This window comes from Notolepis coatsorum, assembly GCF_963971535.1.
Source record: "Notolepis coatsorum genome assembly, chromosome: 9".
Classification (NCBI taxonomy): domain Eukaryota; kingdom Metazoa; phylum Chordata; class Actinopteri; order Aulopiformes; family Paralepididae; genus Notolepis; species Notolepis coatsorum.
Genome location: NC_140173.1, coordinates 42,997,990 through 43,011,399, shown reverse-complemented (window position 1 = coordinate 43,011,399; position 13,410 = coordinate 42,997,990). Strand labels below are relative to the sequence as shown.

The following is a 13,410-nucleotide window of genomic DNA, read 5'->3' as shown; positions in this document are numbered from 1 at the left end:
CCCCTATCTTCTCTTCTCTCCTCTCCCCTCTCTTCTCCACTTCCCTTTCTTCTCTCTTCTCTCCTCTCTGCTCTCTTCTCCTCTCCCCTATCTTATCTTCTCTCTTCTCTCCTCTCTTCTCTTCTCTCTACATTATATATTGTTAATGCATTTTACTGCTACATTTGCTACATTAAATGCCAACTTATTTGTGTTGTACTGTACTTGAATCTAATCCGATCTAATCTAACGTCACTCCTCTAGATGATGGCCGGGTTTCAGCAGAGGACGGAGTGGCTGCTGCTCTTGGGCCTCTGTCTCGCTCTCTCACTGACAGAGGGAGGAACCAGCAACCCTGTGGCTGAGGCAGAGCAGCGAGTGGAGGTTGTGAGGAAGGAGACCCACCCTGTCCTGTTCCGACAGAAGAGAGCATGGATCTGGAACTCGCTCTACGTGGAGGAGGAGAAGCCTGCTCCCATCCCCTACAAGATAGGACAGGTAGGAGATCTCGCCGTTAGGACAGGTAGGAGAACCAGCCGTTAGGACAGGTAGGAGAACCAGCCGTTAGGACAGGTAGGAGATCCAGCCGTTAGGACAGGTAGGAGATCCAGCCGTTAGGACAAGTAGGAGATCCAGCCGTTAGGACAGGTAGGAGAACCAGCCGTTAGGACAGGTAGGAGATCCAGCCCTTAGGACAGGTAGGAGATCCAGCCCTTAGGACAGGTAGGAGATCCAGCCGGGGCCAAAGTGTGGCACAGGGGCCCTTGGCAGTCCCTGGGGGAGGTTCCCGGAGGTCCCCAGCTAAATAAAAAATAGTTTCACTATTATTACTTTTTTTCATGAATCTGTTTATTCCAATTTTTCAATTAACAAATTTCACAAAATCATTAGCATACACCTACAACACTGTGGGTGATAAAGGGTCTCCACGTTTTCTCAGACTTGGCTAAAGATCCTTATTCTTTCTAGTTAAAGCCTGTAGGACCCCCTTAACACTAGCACAGCTGACAAGGGGTCACATGACCCCTAGGCATTTTCAATAAATGTATCCTCGTCACTCGGTCGAGCTGCAGCTCTGTCACTCAATGACTTTTCCTAAAAGTACCCGTTTTATCTGACACGGTTTCTGAAATTTCTAAATTACTTCAGGAAAATGTAATTAGAACGTTATTCCACATATGGGCCGTTGGAACAGACGAAAGTCACAGCACTTTGCGAGCGTCTAGCGCAGGGGTGGCCAACCCGTGGCTCGCAAGCCGCATGTGGCTCTTTGCCCATCAATGTGTGGCTCTTCCATCCAAAAAAATAAAATAAAAAAATAATTATATATATATATGTGTTTTTTTTATTTTTTACGTCACTCAAACCTACATTTCATTGTGGTAAACCTCATATTTCAGAGGTAATTATATAGTTTACACTGTTTATTTTTCTCATATTTCTCATATAAACTGTCGGGTCATCTGACCCGTTCCTGGTGGGAATTAGTGGCATTTTCTCCATGGCCTTGCTAGTGTTAATCCAGCTGCTGTGTATAGGTGGAGACATGCTTCCACTTCAGCAATATGAACATCTGGCTAAGAGAGGAGACACTACAGTTCAATATTAAACATCTAGCTAAGAGAGCGGAGACACTACAGTTCCCTGGATGTTCCCATTTGGTAAATGGTGCATTTATATAATGCTTTTATCCAAAGCGCTTTACAATTTGTTCCTCACATTTTAGATTTTACCCATTCACTCACGCATTCACACACCGATGTTAGAGGCAACCATGCTCATCGGGAGCAGATAGGGGTTAAGTGTCTTGCTCAAGGACACTTCAACATGCTGCCCAGGAGGAGCGGGAATCGAACCGGGAACCTCTGGATTACCAGACGATTGGTGTGTCGGGTGGGGTATGAGTCTGTGGCTGAACGTGCTTCTCATCTTAGCTAGTTCCTCATAGACAAAGTATTTAACTTACTGTTACTGACATTCTGAGTCATGTTTATACTGTAGCTATGTTAGCTACGTATTTAAGTTAAGATCAGATAAGATATTCCTTTGGGGAAATTCAGGCGTCATAGCAGCATGGGGGGGGGGGGGTACAGGTATGGGCAAGGTAATAGTAGAAGACATAAATATAGGCAATCAAATTATAGTAGAGATAAAAATAAGCAGTGTAAACAATATAATTAACTCTGAATATAAGAATATGAGCAAGTAAACAATGTAATCAAAGGTGCAGATATCCTGGATACACACATTGGGGGATATCTTCGATGAATATGGTCTCCGCAGTTATCAAGATATATTCAACAAATGTAACCTTACCAATTCCACTTATCTCTTCTATCTACAAATAAGAGCAGCTTTGAAGGCTCACGGAGTCCCATTAGATATTCCACTTGAGCACCACAGATTTCATAAATTATTTTATGACAAGGAGACGTCGAGAGGCTTCGTCTCTGACTTTTATCGCCACTTACTTACGTCCTCATATGAGGTCCTTCCCCTAGACTTGGTTTGGAGGAAGGATATCCCAAACCTGGAAGTAGATTCTGATTGGGATGCAGTCTGGGAAAATGTTCGGTTATTATCACGCAACCCAGATCACCAACAGATTCATTTTAATTGTGTTCATAGGACTTACCTGACCCCTAGACGATTGCACCTAATGGGTCTCAGACCGAACTCTCGATGCTCCTTGTGTTCAAACGGTGCTATTGGTACATATATGCATATGTATTGGGAATGCCCTCCTGTAAAGACTTTCTGGGAAAATGTAACCACTCAATTGTCAGAATTTTTGTCTCTGACCATACCTATACTGCCTTCTGTTTTGTTGTTGAATGATGTTTCTCAGTTATCGACCTCTGTACATGTAAAGAGACTCATTTTGGCGGGTCTTACGGCTGCCAAAAAATGTATAGCGTCACGCTGGATTTAACCGGATAAAATGTGCCGGAAGGTTTGGGTTCTTACCTATCTCGATGTGATTTATCTAGAGATATCCACTGCACGAATTGTAGGTGTTAATGAAGCCAGCATAGCAGTTTGGGTAGCTATGGTGGAGAAGATAAAGGAACGCATATAAATTTGTAATTTTCTGAGGTTAAATGAAGTAGTGGATGTATAGCCCAAGTAGGGGTCCTGAGGGGGGGGGGGGGGGGGAAGGGGAAGGGAAGAGCGAGCAGGACCCCTTGTATTGTATTTATTATTTGTATGTCTTTAATTTACATTATGATACATAATTTACACATGATTTAATTACTGGACTGTCATTATTGTTATTATTATTTCTGTAATTGTCCTGTGATTTATCATTTATTATTGATTACTATTGTTACTGTATTGTTTGTCTTGTTGTATGTTAAAAAAAGGGAAAATAAAAAACATTTGTTAAAAATAAAAAAGTGCAGATGTCAGTTATATTATACGTTACAATAAATTATGGTCAACACTTAGAATCTGAATATATACTATGAGTAAGTAAAGTATACAGTACAGAGGTGCAGTATACACAAGGTACGCTAACTGGCATGATATACGTCATACATTATAACCAGTGATGGGAATAACGCTGTTACTAACAGCGTTACTTTTTTCAGTAACGAGTAATCTATTACTCTTCCAATCTTAATAACGCTGTTATTGTTACTGCCAAAAAAAATTGCGTGTTACTATGATTGAAGCAGTTTTTTTCATCAGACAGATCTCTGCGCCGAGAGGCAATACTGTTCTTCCTTGGTTAGTGGGCAGCGCGCGAGACAAGCGTATACAATGCTGACAATTGGCTGAGGTTGAGTAAAATTTCATGGTAAGCCAATCAGAGGTAGAGTTGGGCGGGTGTTTGAAAGCATGCATTGTCGGACACACAACGACAACACAAGCGAGTCAGTCAACGAGAGACCGCGGGTCCATGAGAGTTTTTGTTCGTTCTTTGTTTGTTGTGTTGCAGCACAGGGCACTACAGTAGTGGAGGCTCTACTACTGACAGCATAGTGCTGCACTTCCTGGTTTAATAGCACAGTCTTCAGGTGACCAGAGAGAGAGAGAGAGAACTAGAGAGATACAGAAAGAGAGTGATAGACACACGACACATCTGTTTTTTGTTTTATTTGCACTACAAAGAGTGTATTTTATCTTAGTACTTTTTATCATGTCTATTTTATTATCTATTCTATTTTATTATTCTATTTTATTATTTGTATTTTTCTGCACAATCCTATCTAATCTTCTCTTCTCCTCTCTTCTCTTCTCCTCTCTTCTCTCATTTTCTCTTCTCTTCTCTTCTCTTCTCTTCTCTTCTCTTTTCTTCTCTTCTCTTCTCTTCTCTTCTCTTCTCCTCTTTTCTCTCTCTTCTCTTCTCCTCTCTTCTCTTGACAAATAGTGACTCTTTGTTTCCTCTTCTCTCTTCTCTTCTCTTCTCTTCTCTTCTCTTCTCTTCTCTTCTCTTCTCTTCTCTTCTCTTCTCTTCTCTTCTCTTCTCTTCTCTTCTCTTCTCTTCTCTTCTCTTCTCTTCTCTTCTCTTCTCTATCTTCTCTTCTCTATCTTCTCTTCTCCCCTCTTCTCTTCTCTTCTCTTTTCTATCTTCCCTTCTCTTCTCTATCTTCTCTTCTCTTCTCTATCTTCTCTTTCTCTTCTCTTCTCTTCTCTTCTCTTCTCTATCTTCTCTTCTCTTCTCTTCTCTTCTCTTCTCTTCTCTTCTCTTCTCTTCTCTTCTCTTCTCTTCTCTTCTCTTTTCTTCTCTCGACAATAGTGATAATGGACTCTTTTTTTCCTCTCCTCTCTTCTCTGCTCTGCTCTTCTCTTCTCTTCTCTGCTCTTCTCTTCTCTTCTCTTCTCTTCTCTTCTCTTCTCTTCTCTTCTCTTCTCTTCTCTTCTCTTCTCTTCTCTTCTCTTCTCTTCTCTTCTCTTCTCTTCTCTTCTCTTCTCTTCTCTTGACAATAGTGATAATGGACTCTTTGTTTCCTCTCCTCTCTGCTCTGCTCTTCTCTTCTCTTCTCTTCTCTTCTCTTCTCTTCTCTTCTCTTCTCTTCTCTTCTCTTCTCTTCTCTTCTCTTCTCTTCTCTTCTCTTCTCTCGACAATAGTGATAATGGACTCTTTGTTTCTTCTCTTCTCTTCTCTTCTCTTCTCTTCTCTTCTCTTCTCGTCTCTTCTCTTCTCTTCTCTTCTCTTCTCTTCTCTTCTCTTCTCTTCTCTTCTCTTCTCTTCTCTTCTCTTCTCTTCTCTTCTCTTCTCTTCTATTCTCTTCTATTCTCTACTCTTCTCTTTACAATAGTGATAATGGACTCTTTGTTTCCTCTCCTCCAGCTGAAGTCCAGCGAGAAGCTTGAGGTGAAGCGGTTCACGATCGAGGGAGAGGGGGCCAACTCCATATTCACCGTGGACCAAAAAGGAGACCTGTTTGTGACCAAGTCTCTGGACCGCGAGGAGAAGGCCGTGTACCACCTGACGGCCACCATGTACGATGGGAACAACAAGCAGGTGGAGGAGCCAGGGGCCTTCATCGTCCAGGTGACGGACATCAACGACAACAGCCCTGTCTTCCCCAGGACATTCAACGCGTCCATCATGGAGAGGTCCAGGATAGGTGGGAACAGTCTTTAATATTTTTTAGGGCATTTCTACTTTATTGTGGACAGGACCGTCAGAGACAGGACATTGGGTGAAGAGATGGGGGGGCAACACATGTCCTGGGCCGGATTCAAACCCAGGAGAAGACAGGAGAACAGATGCGAGAGGAGGGGAGTGGATGAGAGGAGAAGACAGGAGAACAGATGAGAGAGGAGAGAGGGGAACAGATGAGAGAGGAGAGGAGTGGATGAGAGGAGAAGACAGGAGAACAGATGAGAGAGGAGAGGAGTGGATGAGAGGAGAATACAGGAGAACAGATGAGAGAGAAGAGGAGTGGATGAGAGGAGAGGACAGGAGAACAGATGAGAGAGGAGGGGAGTGGATGAGAGGAGAAGACAAGGAGAACAGATGAGAGAGGAGAGGAGTGGATGAGAGGAGAAGACAGGAGAATAGATGAGAGAGGAGGGGAGTGGATGAGAGGAGAAGACAGGATAACAGATGAGAGAGGAGAGGAGTGGATGAGAGGAGAAGACAGGAGAACAGATGAAGGAGGAGGGGAGTGGATGAGAGGAGAGGAGAACAGATGAGAGAGGAGGGGAGTGGATGAGAGGAGAGGAGAACAGATGAGAGAGGAGGGGAGTGGATGAGAGGAGAAGACAGGAGAACAGATGAGAGAGGAGAGGAGTGGAGAACAGATGAGAGAGGAGAGGAGTGGGTGAGAGGAGAAGACATGAGAACAGATGAGAGATGAGGGGAGTGGATGAGAGAAGAAGAGAGAAGAGGAGAAGACAGGATAACAGATGAGAGAGGAAGGGAGTGGATGAGAGGAGACGACAGGAGAACAGATGAGAGAGGAGAGGAGTGGATGAGAGGAGAAGAGAGGAGAACAGATGAGAGATGAGGGGAGTGGATGAGAGGAGAAGAGAGAAGAGGAGAAGACAGGAGAACAGATGAGAGAGGAGAGGAGTGGATGAGAGGAGAATACAGGAGAACAGATGAGAGAGAAGAGGAGTGGATGAGAGGAGAGGACAGGAGAACAGATGAGAGAGGAGGGGAGTGGATGAGAGGAGAAGACAAGGAGAACAGATGAGAGAGGAGAGGAGTGGATGAGAGGAGAAGACAGGAGAATAGATGAGAGAGGAGGGGAGTGGATGAGAGGAGAAGACAGGATAACAGATGAGAGAGGAGAGGAGTGGATGAGAGGAGAAGACAGGAGAACAGATGAAGGAGGAGGGGAGTGGATGAGAGGAGAGGAGAACAGATGAGAGAGGAGGGGAGTGGATGAGAGGAGAGGAGAACAGATGAGAGAGGAGGGGAGTGGATGAGAGGAGAAGACAGGAGAACAGATGAGAGAGGAGAGGAGTGGAGAACAGATGAGAGAGGAGAGGAGTGGGTGAGAGGAGAAGACATGAGAACAGATGAGAGATGAGGGGAGTGGATGAGAGAAGAAGAGAGAAGAGGAGAAGACAGGATAACAGATGAGAGAGGAAGGGAGTGGATGAGAGGAGAAGACAGGAGAACAGATGAGAGAGGAGAGGAGTGGATGAGAGGAGAAGAGAGGAGAACAGATGAGAGATGAGGGGAGTGGATGAGAGGAGAAGAGAGAAGAGGAGAAGACAGGAGAACAGATGAGAGAGGAGGGGAGTGGATGAGAGGAGAAGACAGGAGAACAGAAGAGAGAGGAGAGGAGTGGATGAGAGGAGATGAGAGGAGAGGAGAACAGATGAGAGAGGAGGGGAGTGGATGAGAGGAGAAGAGAGGAGAGGAGAACAGATGAGAGAGGAGGGGAGTGGATGAGAGGAGAGGAGAACAGATGAGAGATGAGAAGAGTGGATGAGAGGAGAGGAGAAGACAAGAGAGCAGATTAGAGAGGAGGGGAGTGGATGAGAAGAGAAGACAGGAGAACAGATGAGCGATGAGAGGAGTGGATGAGAGGAGAAGACAGGAGAACAGATGAGAGGAGAAGACAGGAAAACAGATGAGAGAAGAGATGAGTGGATGAGAGGAGAAGACAGGAGAACAGATGAGAGAGGAGAGGAGTGGATGAGAGGAGAAGACAGGAGAACAGATGAGAGAAGAGAGGAGTGGATGAGAGGAGAAGACAGGAGAACAGATGAGAGAGGAGAGGAGTGGATGAGAGGAGAGGAGAACAGATGAGAGAAGAGAGGAGTGGATGAGAGGAGAAGACAGGAGAACAGATGAGAGAGGAGGGGAGTGGATGAGAGGAGAAGACAGGAGAACAGATGAGAGAGGAGGGGAGTGGATGAGAGGAGAATACAGGAGAACAGATGAGAGAGGAGAGGAGTGGATGAGAGGAGAAGACAGGAGAACAGATGAGAGAGGAGAGGAGTGGATGAGAGGAGAGGAGAAGACAGGAGAACAGATGAGAGAGGAGAGGAGTGGATGAGAGGAGAGGAGAACAGATGAGAGAGGAGGGGAGCGGATGAGAGGAGAAGACAGGATAACAGATGAGAGAGGAGAGGAGTGGATAAGAGCAGAAGGCCGGAGAACAGATGAGAGAGGAGTGGATGAGAGGAGAAGACAGAATAGAATAGATTTTTTTTTGTATCCACTTTTTCTCCCATTTTCTATATTTTCTCCCATCCCAATTTCGTATCATCCAATTCAACCCTCCCCTGTCACAAATGCTGTTTCTTGCCTCCCACAAGCCGGCTGCAATGTGGACTAAGTCATACATAGCACAAGTCCCCTCCGGTACTTGAGGTAACAGCAGTCGCATCTTTTCACCTGCGCAGCTCGATCTCTCAGTGGCGAGGAGTAACGCGTGGGAGGCTCACGCTGCCCCCGACACTTCCTGATTCTACTGTGCAGGCGCACCAACCGACCTGTAGGAGTCGCTGTCCACAACGCCCGATCCCCACCCATCAGTTTCCCACCCCCTAATACGGCCAATGTGTATTAGTACGGACGACCAGCTAAACTGAAAGCAAATGTGGAGCGCTGGGCTCGAACAGGTGAGCCCAGCGTCTCCAGATTTTGTGGCGAGCGCCTTGCCCACTACGCCACGTAGCCGCCCCTGAATAGAATAGATCTTTATTGTCATTGTTACAGTTGTTACAACGAAATTTTAAATGCAGCCCTAGGTGCTAGTAAAAATATAAAACACAGTCCTAAACACAGTATTAATATAAAAACAGGAGTAAGGCATAAATAACATTAATAAAACAGGGGGGTATAAAATAGAATTGCACTATCCCTTAATGTTGTGTGTGCGTGGGGGGGGGGGGGGGGTGCAAGGGAGACTGTTGTTTTAAAATTTAGCTGAGTTTAGTGCACATATGGCCCTGGGATAAAAACTTCAGTCTGTTTGTCCGGGTGGGCATGACGCTGAAACGCCTGCCCGAGCGCAACCGTACGAAGTGTTTGTTGCCCGGGTGGTGTGGGTCTTTCAGTATTTTTACTGCTTTTTTAAGGCAGCGGGAGTTGTATAGTCCCTCCAGTGAGGGGAGGGGGCAGCCGATAATCTTCTGGGCCGAGTTGACGACCCTCTGGAGCGCCCTCCTCTCTGCGGCTGTGCAGCTGAGGAACCACACATTGATGCAGTAGGTGAGGATGCTTTCCACGGAGCAGCGGTAAAAAGACACAAGCAGGTCTTGTCTGAGGTGGTAGTTTCTCAGTATTCTCAGGAAGTAGAGTCTCTGCTGTGCCTTTTTCACTATCGCCGTGGTGTTGGTTCTCCAGGTCAGGTCATCCTCCAGGTGGACACCCAGGAACTTGATGACCGAGACTCTCTCCACACATCCCCTGTCGATGTACAGGGGCTGTATGTCGGTCTTCTTCCTCCTGTAGTCCACGATCATCTCCTGGGTCTTTAGCTTATTCAGCTGTAGGTTGTTATCTTTGCACAGGGCTAACAGCTGCTCTACTTCATCGCGGTACACGGTCTCGTCGCCTTTTGTGATGCAGCCCACCACGGTGGTGTCGTCAGCGAACTTGATGATGGTGTTGCTGGGGTGAACTGCGGTGAAGTCGTGTGTGTAAATAGAATAGAAAAGGGGACTCAGCACGCAGCCCTGGGGGGATCCGGTGCTGAGGCTGATGGCTGTGGAGGTGTGGGGGCCTATCCTGACCCTCTGGGGGCGGTCAGAGAGGAAGTCCTTGGACCACCGGCAGAGGGGATGGTTTAGTCCAAGGTCCATGAGTTTGGGCACTAGTCTGTCAGGCAGGATGGTATTAAATGCAGAGCTAAAGTCCACGAAGAGCAGCCGTGCGTAGCCCCCCGCTCTCTCCAGATGGGACAGGGTAGAGTGGAGAGTCGTGGCGATGGCATCCTCAGTGGACCTGTTGGCTCTGTAGGCGAACTGGTGGGGGTCTAGTCCGGGTGGGAGGCTAGAGATGATGTGGGGCTTGAGAACAGATGAGAGAGGAGATGAGTGGATGAGAGGAGAAGACAGGAGAACAGATGAGAGAGGAGGGGAGTGGATGAGAGGAGAAGACAGGATAACAGATTAGACAGGAGAGGAGAACAGATGAGAGAGGAGGGAAGTGGATGAGAGGAGAAGACAGGAGAACAGATGAGAGAGGAGATGAGAACAGATGAGAGAGGAGGGGAGTGGATGAGAGGAGAAGACAGGAGAACAGATGCGAGAGGAGGGGAGTGGATGAGAGGAGAAGACAGGAGAACAGATGAGAGAGGAGAGGAGAACAGAAGAGAGAGGAGGGGAGTGGATGAGAGGAGAAGACAGGATAACAGATGAGAGAGGAGAGGAGTGGATGAGAGGAGAAGACAGGAGAACAGATGAGGGAGGAGGGGAGTGGATGAGAGGAGAAGACAGGAGAACAGATTAGAGAGGAGAGGAGTGGATGAGAGGAGAATACAGGAGAACAGATGGGAGAGGAGGGGAGTGGATGATAGGAGAAGACAGGAGAACAGATGAGAGAGGAGAGGAGTGGATGAGAGGAGATGAGAACAGATGAGAGAGGAGAGTAGTGGATGAGAGGAGAGGAGAACAGATGAGAGAGGAGGGGAGTGGATGAGAGGAGAAGACATGATAACAGATGAGAGAGGAGATGAGTGGATGAGAGGAGAATACAGGAGAACAGATGAGAGAGGAGATGAGTGGATGAGAGGAGAGGAGAGGAGCACAGATGAGAGAGGAGGGGAGTGGATGAGAGGAGAGGATAACAGATGAGAGAGGAGAGGAGTGGATGAGAGGAGAAGACAGGAGAAGCGATGATAGAGGAGAGGAGTGGATGAGAGGAGAGGAGAACAGATGAGAGGAGATGAGTGGATGAGAGGAGAAGGCAGGAGAACAGATGAGAGAGGAGAGGAGTGGATGAGAGGAGAGGAGAACAGATGAGAGAGGAGAGGATTGGATGAGAGTAGAAGACAGGAGAACAGATGAGAGAGGAGTGGATGAAAGGAGAAGAGAAGACAGGAGCACAGATGAGAGAGGAGGGGAGTGGATGAGAGGAGAGGAGAAGACAGGAGAACAGATGAGAGAGGAGGGGAGTGGATGAGAGGAGAAGACAGGAGAACAGATGAGAGAGGAGAGGAGAAGACAGGAGAACAGATGAGATATGAGGGGAATGGATGAGAGGAGAGGAGAACAGATGACAGAGGAGGGGAGTGGATGAGAGGAGAGGAGAACAGATGAGAGAGGAGGTGAGTGGATGAGAGGAGAAGACAGGAGAACAGATGAGAGAGGAGAGGAGTGGATGAGAGGAGAAGACAGGATAACAGATGAGAGAGGAGGGGAGTGGATGAGATGAGAATACAGGAGAACAGATGAGAGAGGAGGGGAGTGGATGTGAGGAGAAGACAGGATAAGAGATGAGAGAGGAGAGGAGTGGATGAGAGGAGAAGACAGGAGACCAGATGAGAGAGGAGGGGAGTGGATGAGAGGAGAAGACAGGATAACAGATGAGAGAGGAGAGGAGTGGATGAGAGGAGAAGACAGGAGAACAGATGAGAGATGAGAGGAGTGGATGAGAGGAGAAGACAGGATAACAGATGAGAGAGGAGAGGAGTGGATGAGAGGAGAAGACAGGAGAACAGATGAGAGAAGAGAGGAGTGGATGAGAGGAGAGTCAAGTCAAGTCAAGTCAAGAGTTTTATTTGTCACGGCATACAAGTATACAATGAAATGCGGGGGGTCTTTCCTGCAACGATTGTGCATAATACAATAATAATAATATAATAAGAATCCAATAAAACGACATTGTGCAATAATACAAGTAATCAAAGTAGGGCATATCGGTATATGTACATGAGTTTTTACAGGGCATGGTAGGACATGCTAGGTCCTGTGATAGTGCAATACACTGTTAGCTACGGATGAGGCACTGGGTCTTTATGTACACTGCTATAAAATGCTATATTATACAATCTCAAGTTATACTATACTATTCTTAAAGTGACCTTTCCTTTTGTAAAGTGACCATAAGTGTGTGTGTGCTCATGTTAAGTGGCTGCTAGTGTGTGAGGATGTACAGTGTGCGTGTTGTGTGTGTGCTCATGTGTGCTTGTGTGTGGAGAGTTCAGTGTTCAAGGCTCTGATGGCCTGGGGGAAGAAGCTGAGCCGAAGTCTCTCTGTCCTAGTTGCTGGTGTATGCAGGCGTCTGCCTGACCGCAGCAGCTTGAACAGGCTGTTGTTGGGGTGGTGAGGGTCTTTCATTATTCTGCAGGCTCTGGATTTGCACCTCTTAAGAGCTCTGATGATTCCAGAGAGTGTTGTTCTGATTCCAGAGACTAGGACTCTGCATGGTCGAGCAACTGTGACACAACATCGACAACGCAACAATGTTGCAGACACTCTGCCTTTATGCTTCTGCAACATCCACATGCAGCCTATGCAACATTGTACAAATAAATGTACAATTTATGTACAAAATATACGTCTTTCCGGTGTTTTAGACGTCGCTCTTTTATTTTGAAACCCCCCGACCGGAAGTATTATTGATGCTATCGCTATCGGCTTGTGTAGTCCGGTTCTGTGTTTTTGAACAGACGCTAAATACAAATGTTGAGATTGTTGGTGAACAACTAACTTTAGGTTAGTTTTAACGTTAGCTAGCAGCAGGGATGGACGACGTTGTGCAAATGCAGGCAGCTACAGGCACTTGAGGAAGAGCTGCTGATTCACGGCAGGAGAGAGAGAGCTCGTCAAAGCCGTATATCCCTGTGGCACGGTCGTATAGGCACAAAAATGCAGCTCAAAACTACCCGTTGTATTAAATTAATTGATTGCTGTTTAACTTGTCCATGTCCAGTCCTTTCTATTAGCCCCACGTTCATTGTAAACAATGATGCATGTAATTATATTAACGTTACTGTGTGTTGTAGCTATGTTAATAAATTCTGAATGGCATTAACGTTAGTTGGGTATGATAGCATTGAATAGCATCAACGCTAGCTGGCTGGCTACAACAAATTATCACAAGCTGGCATCGTAAAATATCAACACCAGCCATGCCCATGGGAATACTGTTTACTAAATTGTGGAGGCTTTTAATAATCAAGGTAAGAGGATTTGAAGGCGTATGCTATGGAAGTCTTCCCCTGCAGCTCGACTTTGTTGAAAGGATAACTAGGGCTATAGGATAACCACCGGTTAATTCGCGATTTTTTATTGGTTTGTCATGACAAACCAATTACATAATCCAACATATGTGTAAAAAACTAACATATTCCAGTTGACCGGAAATTTCTTTAATGATTTGTTACGAATAAATCAATACTTCTATTTGTATAAATTAAATAAATAAATAAATAAATCAGTATTCCTGCCTGCGGAACCGATATTATTATATGACAGCCCCGCCCCCATTCACTAACCAACCAATCAATGCTACGCAACATCAACGGTTGTGTCGTTCGGGTTTGATTTTTGTGATAGGTACGCAAC

At 46.1% G+C, this 13,410-nt stretch overlaps 1 protein-coding gene across 1 annotated transcript in view; it reads left to right on the top strand.

The window, feature by feature from the left end:
• Positions 1-246: 246 nt before the first annotated feature.
• Positions 247-13,410, top strand: part of cdh5 (cadherin 5) — a gene marked incomplete at its 5' end in the record, with an annotated part of 156,791 nt that continues 143,627 nt past the window's right edge. The window contains 2 exon segments of the mRNA XM_084321851.1: positions 247-477; positions 5,279-5,558. Of these exon segments, the coding sequence (XP_084177977.1) occupies positions 247-477; positions 5,279-5,558 (511 nt within the window).